This window comes from Belonocnema kinseyi, chromosome 2 (assembly GCF_010883055.1).
Source record: "Belonocnema kinseyi isolate 2016_QV_RU_SX_M_011 chromosome 2, B_treatae_v1, whole genome shotgun sequence".
NCBI classification, from domain to species: Eukaryota; Metazoa; Arthropoda; class Insecta; order Hymenoptera; family Cynipidae; genus Belonocnema; species Belonocnema kinseyi.
In genome coordinates, this window is record NC_046658.1 from 103,246,557 (window position 1) to 103,270,674 (window position 24,118).

General features: G+C 25.6%; 2 protein-coding genes across 2 annotated transcripts in view; one reads left to right on the forward strand and one right to left on the reverse strand.

Moving 5' to 3' along the window:
• Window positions 1–887: 887 nt before the first annotated feature.
• On the reverse strand, window positions 888–16,285 carry LOC117166875 (nucleolar protein 56). Its single transcript, XM_033351288.1, has 3 exons — window positions 16,156–16,285; window positions 10,943–11,514; window positions 888–2,514 (listed from the first exon to the last, which is right to left on the reverse strand). The coding sequence occupies exons 1-3, from the start codon at window positions 16,156–16,158 to the stop codon at window positions 1,551–1,553; spliced, it is 1,539 nt and encodes a 512-aa protein (XP_033207179.1). The 5' UTR covers window positions 16,159–16,285; the 3' UTR covers window positions 888–1,550.
• Window positions 16,286–16,347: 62 nt separating this feature from the next.
• Window positions 16,348–24,118, forward strand: part of LOC117166874 (TATA box-binding protein-associated factor RNA polymerase I subunit B) — a 32,858-nt gene continuing 25,087 nt past the window's right edge. Inside the window, exons 1-4 of the mRNA XM_033351287.1 lie at window positions 16,348–16,886; window positions 16,978–17,065; window positions 21,127–21,331; window positions 21,425–21,563. Coding sequence (XP_033207178.1) covers window positions 16,791–16,886; window positions 16,978–17,065; window positions 21,127–21,331; window positions 21,425–21,563 — 528 coding nt within the window. The 5' untranslated portion in view covers window positions 16,348–16,790. The remainder of the gene's footprint in view (window positions 16,887–16,977; window positions 17,066–21,126; window positions 21,332–21,424; window positions 21,564–24,118) is intronic.

Here is a 24,118-nt window from a genome sequence, read left to right on the forward strand (position 1 = left end):
AAAATTCCTCGATTCAAGCTCAATAAAAATGTTAAAAATACAAAATTTTGAAATTCAAAAATTGTATAAGGTTTTGCTCCGGGCTTACGGTTCCATTAAAACTAATAGAAAAAATCGACCCTAGTTCTTAGAATATCGTTTTTATTCTATTTTTAGTCAATTCACCTTATTATTGTTTAGTTTTTAATATTTGACTTATAATTGCATAAAAGCGTTTAATTATGAATCTATTAATTTAAACATGTTTATAAAGTTTCAATTTTTTCTCTTTGCCTAAGAAGTTAAGCAAATTCATCAACTTAAGATACACCCCACGGTTATATTAATTTAATTAATAAAAATTAGTAGTCTACAATTGAAATACTGTTTAAATTTAAATCTAATTTTTAATTAATATATTAATTTCTTTTATTCTATTCCCCTACCCCCCCTTTATTAGAATATTTATATATACACATTTTTAAAAAATTTTTTAATTTAAATATATTTTAATTATTAAGCGAAATATATTTAAAATCTTAAAAATTAATTTTTTTTATTTTAAAATAATACTAGCTAACTGTCCTTACTTTTTAAAAAACTTAAAAATTTTATACTCATAATTAAGTTTATAAATATATAAATTGAAGTTTAAAATGATCATTGGTTTAACTATGGCTTTCGAATTGAAGTTGTTCGATTTTCGACGTTAAAATCTGTAAATTGTTTAATTTTGAACAGATTTAGAATAATCTTGTAAAATCAATTATTGTTCAACTTTTAATACAGAAATCTCAGTTCAGTGTTAAAAATTATTCATTATTATTTTCAGTTGATATGCAATTTGTGATATTTCAAGTGACTGGATCGATTTCCCCCCCTAAAAATACGATTGAAATACACCAACATTTTTGTGATACTTTTTTTATTCATTTTTTTTCTTTTTTTTCTTCAAATGATACATTCTATAGAAATACAGGTGAATGTACTTGAATGTACTGAGATATGATACAAAATATTCGAATAGTTTTTCATTGGAAAAAATAGTTTAAACAAAATGTCCTTTTATCATCTTATTCAGTTGTAGTTTTGCGCAAACTCAGTTGACTGCAACGTAATCGTCACAACTCTTGCAATTAAAGAGTCAATATTGTCGCAAAATTAAAATCTCCAAGTTGAGAAATTAAACTGGGTTTTCACAATTCTCATTCTTGATTAAACTGAATCGTTTCAAACACAATTCATTGTTTGTCATGTAGCATTCATAAAGAAAATCGGTGTCCAGTTGAGATTAATTTGACTATGCGCAGATTCAGAGACTATTTACAATATGTTAAATGTTACATAAAACCAACTCTTTTGTCAATCTAAATAACTGTGATTTCCACTTTAATAACAAATTTATTATAAAAACTATTCCTCTACAATAAATTTTCTTAAAATCAAAAATCCAGGCGTTAAAAAAATGTAACTCTACTTCTTATAAACTCTCAAATTCTCTTGCAGCCTGTTTTCAATTATAAGCATTTCCAAAAGTATACCTAACCCTACTTTCTTACCGATTCAAATAATTAAACTGTAGTATTGTGTAATGACAAACCATCGCCGTCATATTCTCCAATACTTTTCGATTTCTTCTTCTTTTTCTTTTTCTTCGGCGGCTCTTCTGCAATTTCTTCTTCCTCCACTACTACCTCTTTCGCAACACCATTCGACTTGCCATTCGATTTTCCATTCTGCAATTCCTCCTCCCTCTTTCGCTTCTTGTCCTTCTTCTTCTTCTTTTTCGGGACCTCTTCCTCAGCGACAACTGATTGCGCCGCTTCTTCAATTGCTTCTTGCATCACATCGATGTTCTTCTTCGGAACATCTCCAGTTTCATAGAACTTCAATCTGTCCTCGACTTGCTGGCGCAGTTTCTCGCCGAAAACGGAAGAGGGCGTGTCCGTGAAACAGTCAATTCTGGAGGCGATGGAACACTTGTTGGCGAGGTATCTCGAAATCCTGCCCTTGTTTTTCGTACCAGCGCGACCAATGAAAGTCGAGTGGAATAAGAGGCCATACTTGGGCGTATTTCCTTTCGTTTTCAGAGCCCTGAAGAGCGCCTTCTCCGCTCCCAGAATTTGAACCGTAGATGCGGGATATTTTGCGAGATTCGTGAGAGATCCGGCGTGAGCAATCAATCTCGCTCCTACCTGGTCGCCGATCAATGTCGCGAGATTGGGAGCCACACCGGCCATTTTGGCTCGCAGATATTCAGCGAGCTGTTTTCTGTAATCAGCGAGAGCGATAACTCGTCCGGCGAACATTTCTATGTTCAATAAATCGACGGGACTGATGTCCATTCCCATGGACGATTTCGAGGAGTCGATGATCGCCTGAGCTTTCACGCTATCCATCACGATTTCCTCCAAGGCCTCCAGTTTCTCTTCATTCAACTCCTTCCGGTTCTTAATGAGCTGGGCAACTTTAGCGTACATGTAATTCTCGGGGACGATTTTTACAAGCTCTGGGAAGTGATAACTGTACCATTCTCTGAAAAGAAAAATTTAAAACATTTTAAATACACTTGAATTCAAATGTAAAGAGGAGATAATTCAGTCATTCCAATTTCAGAGTGGCCGTTTTAATCGACGAAATAAATTCTCGGCTCGCAAACATTTTTCACGGTCAATCAAATTTTAAAAATGCAACTCTAAACTTAAAAAATTTTCCCTATGAGGTAATAAAAACTGAACTGCGAATGAAAGTACTCGTAAATTTTGAACTTTTAACATTGAAATTTAAGTCTTTAATTTAAAAAATTCGTATGCAAATGCTCAATAATTTACGCAAAGTTACTAAAATTTTCCAATATAAAATAATATAAATCCACGTTATCATTTTCAATGCTCTAATTAAAAAATCGATTAGTGAACAATAAAAAATAACTTTACTTTTCATAAAACTTTTTAAAACTCTTTAAAAAATAACTTCAAAAAAATCCTGCAAATTTTAGAAAATTTCTTTACAATTTGGATGTATAAATAACAATTGAAAATTTATTAATTTTAGGCGAAATTTGAGTAATTTTAAGAGATATATAGAAGTTTGGAAAAGATTTTAATTTGATGTAAAACTTGAAATGATAGCATAATATAAAACAAAATGTAGATTTTCGCAGATTTTAAACAAAAAAATTAGATTCTTTTCAAGAATTGTGAAAGGCTTCAAAAGTATAAACACATTTTCTTAAGATTCATAGGAAAATTAAATATAATTTTTCATTTTAAAAAATTATTTTAAGAAAATATTTAAAAAGTTTTTCAAAAATTTAAACAAAATTTTTAAAAAAGATTGTAGAAGATTTTAAGAAAACTTTCTGAAATTTGGATGATAATTTTTTATCTTTTTAAAACTCCTAAATATCTCTTAAAATTATTCAAATTTTTTCTACAAATGATCACTTGTAAATTATACATCAAAACTTTAAAACTTCAGTTACAAATTAAGCATTTTTCAAATACAACAATTAAAATTGTAACGTTCAAAGTTTAAAGGCTCTCCAAAATTTTAACGATTCCAGGCTTTCTGTTAAAGATTCTTTAGTTTTAAATATTTGGTTTTAGTTTACTTGTCTTCAATAAAAATTCAAATATTGCTAAATATTCAATTATTAATCTTTTTTTAATTAAAAATTTCAATTTGAATGGGTTAAAAATGGAATATTTTACACTGAAACAATATTTTTAATTTAATAAAATCCTTAAATTAAGAATATATTATTATGAAGTTATTTTTAAGTTGAAAATAGTTTATAAACTTTCAGTCACAAATTCACTTTTGTTTAATGACTAAGAATTTTAAATTGAAATCGTTTAACTGATTTTAAATCGTTTTTGTTTACTTTTGATTACTTAAAGTACAGATAAATTTTAAAAAATGTATTTATTAAATAACAATTTTTTTTATCCATATGTTCAACAACAAAGGCTTTTATTTTTTATTTGTTCAAGTATTTAGGAAAGCATTTAAAAATTCTTTTAATTAAAAATGTAAGCTTAAAAATAAAAATTTGTAATGTAAAAAATTTTTTAATTACGCATTGTAAGCTAAACAATAGCATGATTGAAAAACATAAAAATTCAAGTAATTATTTAAAGACTGTTGAAATCGAACGCGGACAGATTTTTCTTCTACAAATTTGTAAAATTCCCGGTAAAAAATGCACTGTCATTTTATGGTTTTTCCCGGTCTCAAAAAATTCCCGATTTCCCGGTGCAGCGGCCACCCTGCAATTTCCACCCAATTAAAAAACCGTGATAAAGGGTGTCTACTCAAATCCTGGAGAAAAATTTTCCTGACAAATCCATGTTTTTCCAGGTATTTTATCTTTTTTCTAGGCATAATTTTTAACACAGAATTACCGTTTTAATGAAAGAAAACAATTCCCGGTTCAAAAATATTTTTCACGGTCAATCATATTATAAAAATCGAACTCTAAAGTCAAAAAATTTCCCATTTGAAGTAATAAAAACGGAGTTGCAAATTAAAGCTCTTAAAGTGGAACCTCTTAACTTTTTAAATTTTCAAACTGAAGTTTAAATAATTTTTAGTTCAAAAATTTTGTATTCAAATGCTCAATAATTTACACGTGTAACATGGAAGCTTCCAATACTTTTCAACTGAACAATTTTAAATTAAATGCAGTTATGCTGCCAAATTAAAAACATAAACTTATTCACTTCCAAACATTTAAATCCACATTATCATTTTCAATGCTCTAAATTGAACAATCAATCAATGTATTACAAATTTTTAATTAGATTATTTAAAGCATTTTAAGCTAGAAACATTATAAATAGAACGTTCAATTTTTAAAAAAATAAATTGAACACTTCTTGAATTCAAAGTTATTCTTATTTTAAATAGTTTAAAAATCCTGAAAATGCTTCAAAATTTTATAGCAGTCTTGAAACATTTACATGTCGTTTGACATGTTTACAAATTTTAAATTATTTTAACATTTTTTTTAAACGTCTGAACATGTTTTAAAATGATTGGAATTTTTCCTACTAATTTTTTTAAAATCCTGCCAAATTAAAAAATGTCCCTACAATTCTCCAAATTCATTAAAAAAAATTTTTAATCTTTCTAAATCTTTTTCAATATTATCTTCAAATTAATTATTCAAAATAAAAAATCATTTTCAATTTTTCTAGGAAATGTTTTTTATTCTTTTGAAGCCTGTTAAAATTCTTTAAAAGCTTCTAAATTTTTTGTTCTACATCTGCCAAAATCTAAATTTGGTTTTAAATTAGGCCGTGGACCATTTGCACCGAAATTTTTGTACGAATAGCCGGATTTTGTCCGTAAACATAGAAACATCGTTTAATTTTTTTGAAATCATTACAAATTTCAAATTACTTTTTTTAAAACTTCTAAATATTTCTTCCACTAACTCGAAATTCTTCTGAGAATAGTAGGTCTTTAATTGTTGTTTATACATCAAAATTCAATAATTTGACTTAGAAATTAAATTTTTTTGTTCATAGAACAATTAAAATTGTAAGGTTCAACGTTTAGTACTTTTTTAGTTTTGAATATTTAATCTATAAATACTGATTTTAAATGCAGTCAGAACATGCTAAACATTAAGTAATTCTTCTTTTTCTTCATTGAAAAATGTCAAATTAAATGGTTTAAAAATGGAATTTTTCAGATTGAAATAATATATTAAATTTAATAGAACCCTTTAATTATAAATATATTATTTTGAAGTTATTTTAAAATTGAAAATAGTTTATAAAGTTTCAATCGGGCGTTTAGATTTTTTTAACTAATAATATTTTCCAATTGAAACATTTTAATTGTTAACGTTACAAACTGGAAATTCAAAAATTGTGAACTGATTCCGTATCGTATTTCAAAATCAATTATTAATCATTTTTTAAATCTTAAAGTACAGTTCAATTTTAAGAATCATTAAGTTATTCATTTTCAGATTTAAAATGTACGCTTGAAAATTAAAAATCTGAAATGGAACTTTGATGAATTGAAAGATTTTCGAATTACGCATTATAAACTGAATAATATCATAATTGAAAGAGATCAAAATTTAATTGAGTATTTAAAAAACGGTTGAAATGAAATGAAGTTGGACAGATTTTTCTCTCTAAAAAAATGTAAAATTCTCAGTTAAAAAATAAATTCACTGTCATCTCCCGGTTTTTCCTGGTCTCAAAAAATTCTTTTTTGAATTTGTCCCCAAAAAGATAAAATTTCTACAAAAATAAAACAACAGATTTTTCAACAAAACATCTGAATTAGCAACTGTATAGCTGAATTTTCAAATAAAAAATATAACCAATTTTTCAGCCAAAGGACAAAAATTTCATCTAAAATTTTGAGTTTTCATGCTAAAAAGACGAGTTTTTGTACCAAACAGTTGAGTTTTCAAACCATAAATATAATTTTTTTAACAAAAAAATTCCATTTTCAACCGAACAGTTCAATTTTTTTAAAACAAAATAGTTGAAGTTCAATCCTAAAAGACAAATTTTCATTTTAATAATTAAATTAGCAGAGAAACCAAAAATTAACTTTAATTTTTAATTTCCCTATTTTCCTCTTTTTTCGATTCAAAATTCTTCTATTAAATTTTTGGTTAAGAATTAATCTTTTTTGGTTGAAATTTTTATTGTTAAATTAAAAATGGAATTATTTTATTTTTTGATTAATAATTGAACTGTTTTTTATTTTTTATTAAAATATTTTTTGATGAAATATCAGCTATTACTTTTTTCGTTAGAAATTAATGTTTTTAGGTTGAAAATTCAACTCCATGGTTGAAAGTTCAACTACCTACCTTAAAGTTAATTTTTTTTAAATTCATATTCTTGGGTCGGAAATTCCACAATTTGGTACAAAAATAAACTGCTTTGCGAAAGATTCGTTTTTTTTTAAAAATAAAAAATGAATTTTTTGGGTGAAAAATTTAACTAGTCCATATTTGTTCCAAAATTAACATTTTTTAAGTTTAAAAATTCCAGTATTAAATTTAAAAAATGTTAGAAACGAAAGTAATATAAACTGAAAATTAATTAAATACAATCTAGATTAAAATCACATACATTCTTTAAATTATTTAGTTGGAAATTTATGCAATTTGTTGAAGATTTCTTTTTTGATAGAAAATTAACTTTTTATTTGTTGAAAATGCATCTTTTTGGGTTGAAAATTCCACAATTTTGTGAAAAATTGAACTATTTAATACAAAATTAAACTTTTTTTCGGTAAGAAATCGTTTTTTTTAATTGAAAATTAATTCGCCAAATTAAAAATGTTAATATTACATTTTTTTTCTTGAAATTTACCATTTTTTCAGTGTGAAAAATGAAGCATATCATTTTCAAGTTTTTAGAAATGAAAGCAATATAAAGTTAAAATTAAATAAATACAATCTGGATTAACGTCACATTGATCTTTTTAGTTAAAAATTGTTTTTTTTTTTTTAATTAAAAATTCAACTAAGGAGTTGTAAATTAACTTTTATGCAGAAAATTCGTTTTCTTTATTTAAAAAAATTTTTTTAATTGAAAATTTAACTGTGCCTATTTTATATTGGATAAGAACTTGATCTCCAGTTTGCAAATTTTCAACACGATTTAAAACGTATTAGCTTCAATTTTTTCAAGAGTATTTCAGGGTGGCGACTTTAATCAAAGAAAAAAATTCCTAGTCTTTTCCCGGTTTGCAAACATTTTTAACGGCCAATGAAACTTAAAAATTGAACTCTGAAGCCAAAAATGTTTCCATCTGAAATAATAAAAATTGAGCTGCAAATTAAAGCACTCAAAGTCGAACTCTTGAATTTTAAACTTTAATACTGAAGTTTGAAATTTTTTATTCAAACAATGTTGTATTTAAATGCTGAATAATTTTCTACGCAAAAAATGGAATTGATTAACACTTTTCAAATGACCAATTTTACATTAAGTGCAGTTCAACCTCTAAATAATATTTTTTTAACTTTGATAAATTAGACTTCAAAGATTCAGTTTCAAAAATATAACTCCACGTCATCATTTTCGACGCTCTAAATTTAAGAATCAATCAATACATTTAAAAATTATATAATTTTGAGCTATTTTAAGCTAGAAATATAGAAAATTGAACGATTAGATTTTTTTATAAGCTTAACAATTCTTAAATTAAAAATCAACATTTTTTTTATTTTAAATATTTCAAAAATCCTTAAAATGGTACAAAATTGCATTTCAAAATCTTGAAACATGTACATGTTTTTTCATATTTTTTCTAAAAATTGTTCCTAACAATTTCTTAAAAATTGTAATTAAAAAAAAATATATTATTTTTAAATTAATTTAATCGTTTTAGTAATCGTAATTACAGTAATTTCAGTACGAAAAAGCCGGATTTTACCGGTACGCGTAGACATTTCGTTTATATTATTTGAAATAATTTCAAATTAAACATATTTTTTCAAAACTTCTAAATATCTCGTAAAGTTACTCCATTTTTGCTAAGAATTATAGGCGTTTAATACATAAAAATTCAATAACTTGAATTATAAATACCAATTTTTTTAATTAAACAATTACAATTGTAACGTTCAAAGTTTAGTTTTTTTTTTGAGATTATTATAAAAACTTTTGAAATTTTCTTCAAAAATCAAAAATTCTAAATTAATAAAAGCCTTTGATCATGAGTATATCATTTTAAAGTTATTTTTAGATTACAAATAGTTTATAAAGTTTCAATCGGACTTTCATTGTTTAGCTAAAAGAAGACTTTCCAATTGAATCAGTTTGATTTTTAATGTTAAATTCTGGAAATTCTAAAATCGTGAACTGATTCCGAATCGTCTTGTAAAATCAATTATAATTGATTCTGTAATATTTATATTCACAGTTGATCAACTAAACAGGTTTTTAGGGAAAACATTCGATTTTAAACGCTTCTAATTGACAATTGTTTAGGTCTTTAAAACTGCACTTTAAAATTCTTTAAATTAAATTGTACGCTTCCTATTTTTCAAGTGGAAGATTTTCGAATTACGCATTCTAAACTGAATATCATAATTGAAAAATATCACAATTTGACTAATTACTTAAGAAACGGTTGAAATAAAACTTGGGCAGTATTTTTATTAAAAAAATTTGTAAAATTTCCGGTAAAAAAATAAATTCACTGTCGCTTCCCGGGTTTTTTCCGATCTCATAAAATCCCCGGTCCAGGGACCACCCTGGTATTTAATATAATTTATTTAACTGCTATAACTGCTTTAATTATTATTTAATAATGGGTAAACTGACTAATTTTAGAGAATTTTTCGCGCAATACAAATATTGTATTCTCAAATATCTTACATTTAAAGAGAAAAGGGGGAAGTTTTTTGAGAATAAGGGAATCTAAGACAGGGTGTCTAGCGATTCATAGAAACAAAATTCAAGGTCTTCCAGGGTAAGAAATAAAGTTTTTCCAGGTCTCCTGTTTTACATCAAATAATAAAATAACAGTTTGTTATAAATTTTAAAAAATGAGCCGATTAATTTTTTATTCGACAACAATTTCCAAAGAAAGCAGAACCATACATAAAAAAATTCTCAATTTTGTACGAACGTAAGTCGTCTGTGTGAAATCTGTGGGAACATTTTTTAATCTTTGTAAAGTTTTTGACGTAATTTATATCTTTAAAATGTTTTGAAATCTTTTGAAGTATTTAAAATCTTTATAGGATCTTGAAATTTCTGTAAAATCTTTTAGAATCTTAAATTTTTTTGTAAAATCTTTGAACTCCTTGAAATTATTTGAAATCTTTGTGAAATATTTCCTTAACCTTTTAAATGTATGGAAATATTTAAAATCTAGTGTAATTTCTTTGAAATCTTTTGCATTCGTGTAAAATCACTGGAATATTTGAAATTTTGGTGAAGTCTTTTAAAATATTCTAAAAAAATGGAAACTGTTTAACATCTTTAAAATTTTCGAAATCTGGAGTACTGTTCACTTTTTGAAATCTTTGAAATTCTTTCAATCTTTTTACATCCCTACGAATTCTTTAGAAATCTCTGAAATTCTTCAAATCCTTATAAAATTTTAAAAATATTTTTGAAACCTCTTGTGTTTGTTTGAAATCATTGAAACATACAAAATCTTTTGATATCTTCTAAAAAATGTTGTAATCTTTATTAAATCTTTCTTTAATCTTTGAAGTGTTTTTAAATCTTTCAAATCTTTTAGTCTTTTAGCATTCCGGGTGAAAATAATCAAAGCAGGTTCTAAATAAAAATATTATTTTATGTACAAATATATCATCATAACCTCAAAACTGAAAAAAGTTACTGCTGATTTGTCTTTTCAAGTTGATATGAATTAAATATTGCATTGAAATGTCGATAGTTAATATTACATTTTAAATGTTTATGAGAGGAAAAATTGAAGAATTTATTATTTAGACAACAAGAGTTTTTAAATTCGAAGTTTGCAAACAAAATGCAATAATAGAAACTGAAGTTTCATTTTCCACTTCTTTTCCGCAAAATAGGTGTCCTGCATGTAAAATTCTTTCTCCTTCTACGAAGTTTCTACATGCCGGTGTAGATTTGGTGAAATCACAAATTTGAGCTATTGTTACTTTCATTTTTAAGGTTTGAGACTAATTTTCAATGTTTTTACATGAGTCTTATCAGACATCTACCTACTGTCGTCGGCCATATTGCTTTTGCCGCTAGTGGTGCCCTCAAGATTTCAGATTCAATAAAATAACTGTTTTAAAAGCGAAAAAAAAAACAAATTCAAGGTTCTCTTGAAAAATGCAATGCACACCCTGTAAGAAAAAAAGAGGAAGACTGTGCACCCTCTAGTTTGTTAATTTATAAAAAAAAAAAAACAATAAAAAGTGTCAAATTTGGTCAATAGTCTGCAGATGTTTGCATTAATATATTAATTCTGAACTAACCTTATACGCATGCTGAACGTGTTGACATCCTTATCTAACTGATCAAGCAAAGCGATACTCTGGATAATCATGTTATCGACTCGATTTACATTAAACTTTACTTTGGCTCTCGAATAACTGTGGCCAAGACCAAGCTGAGCAATTCCCGCGCTCTTTGCCGTGAATCCCTTCACAAGTTTCGGGAAATGAAATCTTATCCCTCGAATTACTTCAGGTACCACTCCAGTGTGGTCACATTTGATCCCAAGAGCTTCAGTGATACTGGCTCCAAGTCTCGAATCAGCAACTCCGAGTACCACTTTCTCTTTTTTCTTGGCTTTAGGAATACACGAGTCCAAAAAGAGCTTCAGATCTTCTGGAACGATACCTTCCGAAATGCTGTTTACGTTCTCTAATGCAGTCAGTGCTGTTTTAAATGGTGAAAACCCTATAAGTTTTACCACTTGGGCGAAGCGGGATAAATCTGTTACAGATGCCTCCACTTGGGGAAGAAGCATTCCCACTTCCTCGAACTCTTTGACGAGGAAAACTGCATAGCCTGCGGCATGCTCAAACAGAATGTAGAGTTTCGACTGAAATAAAAGAAAAAAAAAAGAGGCATATTTTGGTGAACTCGGGAGAATTTTTTTATATAAATTAGGCAGGGTTGCTACAAGAGTCTGGATACAAAATTCCATAGCTTTTCCAGGTATAATTTTGAAAAAATTCCTGGTCTACTTTTTTTTTAACTTGACCGATTAAATTGAATTGTAACAAATTATAATGCAATTATAATGACTTATCAATAAGTTTGATTGAATTCAAAACAATTGCAGGGTGGCCGTTTTAATAGAAGAAAAAAATTCCCGGTCATTTCACGGTTCGCAAACATTTTTCACGGTCAGTGAAATTTAAAAAATCGAACTCTATTCTAAACATTTTTTCATTTAAAGCAACAAACAATAAACAACAAATTAAATTTACACGTATGAAATGAAAGGTACAATCACTTATCAATTGAATTTTTTTTAATGCAATGCAGATAAACTGCAAAAATTAGAACTTTTATAAATTATAGAGTTCAAAGATTCAGATTAAATTCAAAAAATCTAAACCCACGTTAACATTTTCCAAATTATATATTTTTTACAGTAATTTTAAGCTAGACAAATTAATTTTTTTTAAATTAACAATTTTTTAAATTAGAACTTAAATTATTTTCATTTTAAATAGTTTAAGCATCCTTCAAAAACTTAAAAAATGTATTTCAAAACATTGAGAAATCTAGAAGTGGTTATATATTTTTTCAAATTTAAAATTATTGTTGAAACTTTTTCGAAACGTTAAAATATATTTTTAAATGAATTAAATTTTTTATACGACTTTTAGAAAATCCTGCAAATTAAACCAAAAATCCTTAAAATTTGAGTTTATAAATAATAATAGGAACACTTATTATTTGTAGAAAAAATTAGAGTAACCTTAAGGGATATTTAGAAGTTTTAAAAATATCAAAATTAAATTTAGAACTTGAAATGATTTCATATCATTTACGCGCAGTTTGTTACCCGAAAAAATTGGGCTATTCTTACCGAAATTTTTGTGCAAATACCCAGGGCCGAATTTAAAACAAAATGAAGATTTTTGCGGATTTCAAGCAAAAAATGTAGAAACTTTTTAAGAATTGTAAAAGGCTTAAAAAGAATAAAAACATTTTCTTAGGATTCCTCGGAAAATTGAAAATGATTTTTCATTTTGAAAAATTATTGTAACAGAAAATTTTAAAAGATTTTAAGAGATTTCCAAAATTATCACAACAGAACCTGGAAGATTTTAAGAATTTTTTTTAATTTGCAGGATTTTCCAAAGGTTGTAGGAAGAAAATCGGTTATCTTTCAAATGTATTTAGAAGTTCTAAAGAAAAATGTTAACACACTTCTTTTCAAATACTTGAAGACATTTCAAGTTTTTAATTAATTTTGAATCTTTTCAAAACTATGAAATATCACTTGAAATGACTAAAATTTTGTCTACAAATAATAAGTGTTTAATTGCTATTTATACGTCAAAGTTTAACAATTTCAATTACAAATTAAACATTTTTAAAATTTAATTTAAATTGTTTACTTTTCCATATATTTGTGTTCAATTTACTCGTCTTAAATGAAAAGTGACATTTTTAATGGCTAAGAAAACTAATAAAAATAATATTTTTATCAAAATGAAAAAAATTATTCTGTAATCATAATCATATTTTTGTGTTATTACTTTAAGAACAATTATAGCCTAACTATTCATGCAAAGATTAGGATTACATTTAAAAATAATATAATGTACAAAATTCGGAACTTTCTAACAAAGTTAAAATGAAACTTTTAGATCGCAAGAACTATTAAAATTGTTTATATTACAATTTATCAAAATATAATCAGTCCACGAATTTCTCCAACGTCTTCCAGTTCTTTTTGCTTTTCCCATTATATTTTCCATTGATTTACATTTAATTCTTACACTTTGTCTAATATTTGCCTTTTCCTAAAGTTTTCTTTTCCGATTTTCAAACATAGAATTCTCTATAACATACTAAATTATTAAGACTTTGAAATAGAGACGGTGAAAAAAGTTCTAGTCATTTTTTCAAAATTCCACAACTTTTCGAAACGATCAGGCTATTTGTACCGAAACTGCGGTTTTCCGTTCTCCCCGGACTAGTTTTTCAATTTTCCCGATCAACTAAAAGTAACATATTCATATTTGCCACAAACGGCAAAAATGCATTTTAATTCATGACGTTCATTCTAAACATCATTTAACACAAAAAAACAACAAATTGCAAATATTTCAATTTTCCACTAAAAAAATTTCAATGCTAAACAAAAAACGGAATAATTAAACTTTTAATAAAAAAAAATATAATTTTGAACAAAATAGTTAAAATTTCATCAAACAAAAATTAATTTTTACCAAAAAAGGTAAATTGTACACCAAAACTTAAATAATTAAATTTTAAGTTAACTACAGAATATTCAATTGAAATTAGTTGAATTTCCACTTAAAAAATTATTTTCCATAAAAAAAAACTAACTTCCAAAAAATTATTACATTTTCAAACAAAGAGATCAATTTCCAACTAAAAATGTAAATCTTTAACTGTAATAGTTGAATTTTAAACAAGAAATATGAATTTTCAACTAAAAAGATGATTCTTTAACTAGAATAATTTAATTTTTGATCAAAGATAAATTTTTAACCAAGAAGATTAATTTGAATTTCTACCAAAAAATACGAATTTTAAACTAAAAAAGATAATTTTTAAACAAAAAATGGAATAATTAGATTTTTAATATAAAAATGACGTTCAGCCGAAGAGATGGATTTTTAACTAAAATTATCGAATATCCAACTGCAATAATTGTTACATTTTTAGTTAAAAATAAAATTCAAACAGAAAAGAAACAAATTTTCAAATAAGACAAATTTTCTTCAAAATATTTGAATTTCGTTATAAAAAATTAATTTTCAACCACAAATGGAAGTAAAATTTTCAGCTATAGAAATTAATTTTAAACCAATCTGATGAACTTTCAACTAAAATTATGAAAATCAAACTGTAATGTTTGGAATTATACCAAAAGAAGAATTTTCCACAATGTAAATAAATTTTCAAACGAATTTTTATATAAAAAATATTAATTTTCAACCAAATAGTTGAATTTTCATAAAAAAAGATGAATTTTCAACAAAAAATATAATATTTAAATTTTCCGTGTAAAATCTGATTCCTATTAAACATAATACATGGTTTTTCAGCAATATAGTTAAATTTTTTTACTGGAATAGTTCAATTTCTCATTTAAAAAATTAAATTTTCAACTAGGGATGAATTTTCAATAAAAATTATTCAATAAAAATAAATGAATAAATAAAGAAATAAAAAAAAAGAAAGAAAAAAAATAAAGAAATAAATTCAATAAATAAATATTAAAAAAAAAAATAAATAAAAATTATAAGAGAATAAAACGTAATAAATCCATTTTTTTAATGAGAAAATGCTTGTTTTTATGTACGTTTGGAATATCAATTCGATTATCAAACTTTCATCAACAAAAAAATCTCAAAAAAATAACTTGAGTTTTTAAAATTCCTGAAAACCAATTGAATCCTCGGAAATCTGATAAAATCTCTTGGTATGTTTTTAAACATACTAAAACTTTATAATAGGTGCTATAAAATTGTTGAATATTTTCCGAAATTCTAGGAAGTTTTTTAAATTCCCATGAAAACTTTTAAATCTCTTAAAAATGTTTTGGAATACTTTAAAATATACATTATTTTAAATCCTTTGACATTCCATGGAATTTTTTAAAACTCTTAAACATTCCTTGAAATCTATTAAAAAATTATCTGTTTAAAAAGTGTATAAAGTGTTTTGAAAAAAAACACTAAAAGTTACTTAAAGTTCTTCTTAAAGAAATTACCGGTCTTTTGCAATTTTCGTTTTTAAAATCCCTCATTTCCAGGTTTTCCCTGACCTGCGTTGCGTTCACCCAGATTTCAAATTCAGAAAATGCGTGTATATTTGGAATTTGATTAAGAACAAGCTAAGAACATTATGTATATTTTATTCAGAGATCCTAACTCACTTAAGGTAGAGTTTTCTATACTTTCTGATTACGTATTTCTATCAATCTAAAATAATTTCGCTATAAGATAAGTATAGAAAGCTACCGAAATCGTGTTTCGCGAAGGCGTTTGACTAAAAACAATAAAAACGGAACGGAAGTTTCATTAAGTTTCTTTTAATATATTTGACTACTTTCTCAAATATATAACGCAGTTTTTAGTTAAGTTATATTCAATTTGAAGAAATAATTTGAAAATATTAGTTACAAAATATTTTTTCCCTGTTTGCGTCTTTTATCAAAGTCGCATTAGAAAATATTTTGAGGTTATGTATAAAAGATTAAAGGCGTCAACACTTATATGCAATTGATGACAAACTCTACTTAAGCAAGTCGCATTAAAAATAATAATTAATATTTGAAACAAGAATAATAAATAATTTAAATATAATTAATATATCTAAAAAAGGGAACTGAAATAATAGTAGGTTATAACCAAGTTATACCGCGTGCGCGTCTGTTTACTTGTCATCACATAGAATAGGAACCGAGAAAATCATATTGTCTTTGATTAAATTATACGAATTGATGAGGAAGTGAAGAATAACATACCATTTTTTAGCAGTTCTGGACACCGAAATTTCTTATTTATTTCAACAATACCGTATCGCGTAATTCATTTTGTTTGCCGCATGGCACATGATGTGCACCGGAAACGGGTGTGAGTGCCATCTTGAAATATTCTTGAAATATTTTGAGTTGACTCCCGTAGTATTAGTTTCGCACGTGGGAAGATCAAGATGACAACTTTTGATGTATTGACTTTTGACTACTTGTGAAAACAACAATCAAACATTTTCGATCTTAAAATATAATCGACAATAATGTTAAACGGGATGAAGATAAGAAACTCAAGTTATTCAGATTTTAGAAACTGAGAATAAGTTGCAAATTAATTTATTATCTACGATTTTAAAATATAAATGAGCAAATCAAGCGTGGACATGTGCGGCTTGTAACTTGCTTTTTTTATTTACTGTATTGAAACGTTATATTCTACGAAATTAAAAACATTTACGAGAATAATTTAATTCACGGGAAGGTATTATTTAAGAAATAAACTCATCGAAAAACGTTGCAGAAAACAAACAAATAGACATAACCTGTAAACACATCGAGCTGCAAGATGGACATGAAGTGATTAACATTTAAATAATATATTTTGTGTTGTCTAAAAATTGATTAAAATGGCAAACGCACAAACTTGCGAAGTTTGTAGAGGTACGAGCTTTGAGATTATAGATGGAAACTTTTTTTGCATAAAATGTTTCACTCAAAACGACGTAAGTACAAGTTTAATTTTGATTTCAATTATGCTTCCACTATATTGAATTAAATTTGCACAATGTTTGTAATCGTTACTTTATATGTTAGAATATACAAGAAAATGTGCGAGAGAGGTTCGACGCATCGACTCGGATTAGATTTCTTGGCAAAATGAAGCAAAAGTCTGATAAACCAGGTATTTATGAAAATAATTTTATTTTTCCTAAGTTTATATTTTTGTTTCGGAAGTCATCTCGTTTGATTAAAAACTCTATTAATTGGCTGAAATTTTAATTATTTTGTTTAAAATTCTACTATATTCTTCAAAAAGTCGTAATTTTGAGTAAAAATACAACTACTTTATTAAAAATTAATTGTTTTATTTGAAGGTTCATCTCCGTTTAAATTGTAATTATTTTGATAAATTTTTTAAATTGATAATTAAACTATTCTGTTTTTGGTTAAAAGTGTATCTATTTGGCTCAAAATTTAAATATTCTACTATTTGGTTGAAAATAAAACATTTTTTTGGAAAAATCATATTTTTGTGTTGAAAATTTAATTTTTTTGTGAAGAATTAATTATTTTGGCTTTACAATAAAATTATTTTGATAAAACTTCATGTTTTTGATTCAAAATTCATCTTTTTTGTAGAAAATTATTCATCCTTAGTCGAGAATTCATCTTGTTGGATGAAAATTTAACAACTTTATCGAAAATTCATTTTTTTGTTAACAATTATTTTTCTTTTATCTGAAAATTTAACAATTCCATGTTCGGCTAAACTTTTTCCTGTATATTGGATAAGTTAGATTTCCGTCTTTTTTTATCTTCTTAGTGGAAAATTCATTATTTTTGTTGAAAATTTCACAAATTTTATTAAAAATTCCTTTTTTTTACTTTTTTTAGCGTAGTTTTTATCTGGAAGTTAATTACTTACTTAAAAATAAACCATTATTTTAAAAATTCTCCTTTTTATAGAAAATTCAACAATTTGGTAGAAAATTAAACTTTTTGGTAGAAAAATCATATTTTTGGGTTGAAAATTCAACTTTTTTGTAGCTAATTCGTTTGTTTTTATTTTTAATTAAATAATTTTATTGAAAATTTAACAGCATCATTGAAAATAAATTTCTTTGCGAAAAGTTACTTTTTTTATCTTCAAATTTAACAATTCAACTTTTGTTGAAACTTTATCCTGTATATTGAATAATTTGGAAGCTCGTATTTTTTATAGATCCTTAATTTCCATTATAGAAAAGATATCTTTTTAGTTGTATATTTAACAATTTTGTTGAAAATTTGTATTTTTTTGTTTAAAGTTATTTTTTGTAATCAGAGTTTTTTTCTGAAAATTTAACAATTTATTTTTTGGTTGAAACTTTATCCTTCTTCTTTTAGGAGTTTAAAATTCAATTATTAGGTATAAAACTCAGATATTTGGTTAAAAAGTTGTCTTTTCTTGTAACAAATTATTCCGGTTTGTTGAAAGGTTAATTTTTCGTTAAAAATGTATCTTTTCCAATTTAAGAGTCCACTATCATCTGAAAAATTCAACTTTTTGGTTTAAAAATTTTACTCTTATTTTTTTTAAATTAATTTTTCATGGTAAAAAAATTATCTTTCTTGGTTGAAAATGAACTTTTGTGATGAAAATTCAACTATCTCCTGAAAAATTTGTCTTTTTGTCTTGAAATTCAAATATTTTAATTCAATTTCAGTCTTTTTTGTTTGAAAATTGGACCATTTAATTGAAAATGTATCTTCGTTTTCTGAAACTTCAGCTATTTTGTTAAAAATCGATTTATTTTTGATAAATCTAACTCCTTTTGATAAAGTTATTATTTTTGGTCAACAAATCAACAAGTTTATTAAAAATTCATCCTTTATAGTACAAAAGTCATCTTTCTTGGTTGAAAAGTAACTTTTTTTATTAAAAATTGAACTGTCTTCGAAAAAATTCGTCTTTTTGGCTTGAAAATTTTAATATTTTTTTAAATCTTTAACTATTGTTTAGAAAACTCGTCTTTTTTACTGGAAAGTTCATCTATTTGGCTGTTAACTTAACCTTTTTGTTGAAAATTAATTTTTTTTTAAATTCCAAATTCATCTCTTTGGTTGAAAATCAAAATATTTTGTTAAAAATTAAATATATTTTGGCTTTAAATCTTAGGAATTAAAAAGTTTTCATATTGAATTCAATATTTTATTTACATTAACTTTATTTAAAAGAATTTATAAACATAAAATCCATCTTTAGCTGAGGACTACGTTTTTTTTCGATGTGAGGGGATATTAAAAAGCTTTCACCACTCTAAAAATCGGGTCTGAAATGAAACTTTCAACCAAACATTTGAATTTTTGAGCAAGGCAGATTAATTTTCAACCAAACAGTTGCATTTTTAAAGAAAAATATGGTATTTCTACCAGAAGAGATGAATTTTTAGAGATGCTTGAAAATTTCCGAAAAATAAAATATTCGATACCGAAAATTATCTGAATTAAAAAGGTCGAACATTTAAAATTTCCGAATTCGAGAATTCCTGAATAATAAAATTGTTGACAGTTTATCATATTATCCAACTTGAAAATTTCCGATGGTAAAAAATCCCTAAAATAAGATTGCCGTTTATAAGAAAATTTACTTTTTTACGATTACGCACGTGTTTAGATTCGGAAATTTTCCTGTATCGAAAGTTTTATAGCCTCGGATATTTTATAATGTTTACTTAAAAATGTTTATAATTGTTTAACCTTCTAATTTTTAATGCTATTTAACTTCCATTTTACACGCTTAAATCATTGAGGGTTTGAATAAAAAAATTACCGAATTAAACATTTTTTAAGCCTCAATCATTAGAGTTTATTATTCAAGATCTGCACTTTGTGTGCTTTCATTTTTAGTTTATTTTAGTTTAGTTTAGATGCTCGAATAATGCATTTGTTTATTAAATTTGTTTTTAAAAATCATGAACTTCCCAATTAAAAAGACTGAAATCGAAAAAAATTAATTTATCCGCCCACAGATGCCCGAATAATGCATTTGTTTGTTATATTTTTGTTTTTAAAAATCGTAAAATTTTTCAACTCATCATAAATGTTGCCGAATTTATTATGAAGATTCCAATTAAAAGTCTGATATCCAAACAAAACGAAATTTTTCCGCCCACAGATGTCCCAATAATGCATTTGTTTATTACATTTGTTTTAAAAAAATCATAAAATTGATAAAAAAAATTATGAATTTTTCTGAAATTGTCATGAAGTTCCCAACTGAAAGGATTGGCATTGAAAAAACTGAATTTTTCTGTCGACAAAGGCCCGAATAATGCATTTGTTTATTAAATTTGTTTAAAAGATCATATCATTAATAAAAAAAATTATGAATTTTGCTAAATTTATCATAAATATCCTACCTGAAAAACATTGACATAGAAAAAAACGAATATTTCTGTCGAAAAATGCCTGACTACTGCATTTGTACATTAAATTTGCTTATAATATAAACAATTATAATCAGTAGGGAATTTTTTAAAATGATATTGTTTCGATTCCAATTTCTTGCAACATAACTTGAAAAAACACTTATTTATGGAAAATCGTAGCAAATGTTTTTTTCAACTTTATGCAACTTAAGTGATTTCAACCATTTTTCCTGTTGTTGACGAGCAGAGAACTGTACGTTATTCTGAACCAAACAAATCATTTTTCTTCCCAATGTGTGGCCCTCCTTTAGGTACGAAACCGAAAACTCTTCATTTTTTTTTGCAAAACACATTCATATAATTGAGAAACTTGGAAATACTGTGAAATAGTTGAATGGAAAAATGTAATTTTTGATTTTCGATCATTTTTTATGCTACCAAAATTTGAATTTTGATTTTTTTTTCATATCGTGCGTTTTTTAGCTTAAAATTTTCATATTACTGTGTTTTTTGGAATTTTGTAAATGCTATAACTGGGGTGGGGGGGGGGGGATTTTACACAAATCTAATACCTTCTCTGATGAGAATGTAAAAATTGTCAGCTTTCAGAGTATTAATTTTTTAATTTCAATAACAGTGACAAATTGTTGCTAAACGGGAAAATCCGGGATTTTTTTTTTTATTAAAAGAGCCAACTTGAATATTTATTCGAATGCTGATTATCCTATAATAAATTTATAAAAGTAAATATCATGTAAATAAAAATAATTGTTTTAAAAATAGTAAACGAATCAATTTAAAATTATTGAAAAATATGCTTTTTTCTCTTTAGTTGAAATAGATGGATGGACGTCTTGGGAATTGTACAACTTCATTTTACACGGAATAACTAATGAAGCTATTGAACTCGGAGCTTCATCAGCAATCAAATTAACAGTATTACAATTATGGGCGACTTACTTGGGAAGAATTGAAGTTGCATTTACTTCAACGAAGAAAAAGTGTGTACCAAAATTAGCACGGAAATTTCACAGAAGGTAAATATTGTACATCTGCTAAACATGATTGAATTGGAAGTAAAAATAGGTAAAAAGCTGCTTTTAAGTGTTGTTTCAATTTGAATATTTAAGGGATGCTGAAATTATTTACGGGAGAATAAAGCAGAGTAAAAAGAGAAAGAGAAGAAGAGGCAGTACGAGTGCTTCATCAATGATTTCTAGTTTTCAAAGCGCAGGAAGTGTCTCGTCTAGGTCATCAAAGAAAAATATAGTATGTATAAAAAAAATATTAAAATTTCATATTTCACATTAACATTTGTCCAAATGAATGGTTTATTTAGGCCTCTAGAAGAGAACTTCATTTTCGAAATTCCCTGATTTTTCTTTGTCTAATTTTTCATTTACCTTATCGATCTGAAAATTCTCTATCCCTTCCCCACATTACTCCTTTTCCCACCGAGTGAGTCACGCCTACCCCGAAAGGGAAATAGCTTAATGATGTAATAATAATTTAAAAAAATTAATATTCAAATACCATCATTTTATCTTGCAATACTTTTAATATAGAATCTTTTCTAAGCGTAATAAAACAGTATTTCATATACAAATTAAAAATTTTCGAATTTATTAATCTGTTTGAAACAAAAAATCTCTTTCCTACTGTAAAAGATGGCCTCTAAAAAAAATACTCGCATTTTCAACAAGTAAAGATTTTTCATTCAAAAAATAAATCAAAGTTTACGTAACTTGTTGGACCTTCAAGCCAAAAGACGATTTTTTTCTACAAAAATTGAATTTTCAAACAAACAGTATGACTTGAGTAAAAAATTAGTCTTCCACGAACCGGATGCATTTTTTCCCAACAAAAATGATATTTCAATCCAAGCAAATTATTATTTTTTATCAAAAAAGGAGAATTTTCAACTAAAAAAGATCACTGGAAAAAAATTGAAAGTTACATTTTCAGTCAGAAAATTAATTTTAAACCAAAAAAAGGCTTTTCCACTAAACCGTTAAAATTTTAACAAAATAGTTCAACTTTCAACCAAAAAGCTGGATTTTCAATAAAAAAAATATAAATCTTGAAAAAATTATTTCTTAACAATGTGATTAAACCAAATCTTACAAACAAAATAACTGAATACTCAGTAAAAGAAGAATTTTTTACCAAAAAGTTACATTTTGATTTACAAAAATGAAATTTTCACTAAAACAAACGAATTTTTAAATCAAGAAGATAAATTTAAAAAAAAGTAGTTAAATTTTCTGTTTAAAACAATTCCAGTTAAATTTTTGATGATCAAAATATGAACTTTTAAACAAGGAATAAGTTTCTACGAAAAAAATTGAATGGCCAATCCAAAAAATTGAATTTTAACTAAAAACGATGACATTTTAACAAAATTGTTAAGTTTTCAATAAAACAGTTGCTTTTTTGTCCAAAACTCTTACTAAAACAGTTAAATTTTTATTTGAAAAATGTTTAAATAGTTTGTCACCCCAAGAAGATTCCACTTGCTTTTTCAAGATTAAAATATGCATTTTTTTAACAAAAAATAAGTTTCTACGAACAAAATTGAATTTTCAATAAAAAAAAGGATTTTTTGGTCCAAAAAGGATGAGTTTTTAACAAAAAAAGTTGAATTCTCTATCAAAACAAAAGAATTTTTAATAAAACATTATGCATTTTTTAAAATTAATCTTCCATCCAGAAAAGATTTCAGTTCTCTTTTTCATACGAAAATAATAAATTGAAACAAAAATTAAATTTTCTGTGAAATAGTTAAATTTTTAACAAAGCAGCAGAATTTTCAACCAAACCCTTGCATTTTTATATAAGAAAGATGTAATTTCTGCTAAAGCAGGTGAATTTTAAAATAAAAAAAAAGAGTGGAAATTTCCACCGAATAACTGCGGTTTTATTTTTTTTTTAATTTGTTCTAAAACAGACGAATTAAAAAAAAACCTAACAGAATAATTAAATTTTTATCTAAAGAAGATTCCAGTTCACTTTTCAAAAACAAAATAGGATTTGTAAACAATAAGTTAATTTTCTGCTAAATAGTCGAACTTTTAACCAAAAAGGATTGCTTTTCTTTAAGATTGTTAAATTTCCAACCAAACAGTCACATTTTAGTTCAAGAAAAATGAAAATTGTAATAAAACAAGTGAATATTTAAATCAAAAAATAAATTTGAAAAAAGTTGCAATTTCATCCAAAAAGAAAAGTGTTAAGAATAAATAGTGGTCATGCAAAAAAGATTTCAGTTGACTTATCAGCAACAAAATATGAATTTTAAACAAAACGTTAATATTTTACGAAAAGAGTAGAACTTTTAACCCAAAATGACGAATTTTTAACAAAATAGTTGAATTTGTAACCAGAAAGGATGCCTTTTTATGAAATATACTTTTACGAAATAATAGAAATAATGATTTTATGTCATATATTTTATTTAGAAAGGCTGTTAATTCTAGTCCATATTTTACGTTTTCAAAATTAAAAGTTTTATTTTCTTTTACAATTCGATTACGGAAAAAATCACATTGCTAAATTTACCGTTCAACATGCATAATTTCAACCCTGAACGCATTTTTGGTGGTATTTAGTAAATATTCCAAAGTAAAATAATCGCGTTTACAATTTTTCTGGCATAAATTACGTTGAAATTTAGCCATTTTACGTAAAAATAAACAATCGTCTTTTCATTTATAATAGATAATTTCTTGTAATTGGTAATAATAATAATAAATTCATTATTTAATTACTATAAATGATTTTACACGGTTTATAAATTCAATAATCACAGGTCTCGGACTCGGTCA

Bases quoted from the DNA above. Each gene is read 5' to 3' on its own strand.
- LOC117166875 (XM_033351288.1), bottom strand. The intron at 2,515-10,942 runs GTTAGTTCAGAA...TTTTCTTTTCAG, and splicing joins ACGTTCAGCATGCGTATAAG to AGAATGGTACAGTTATCACT.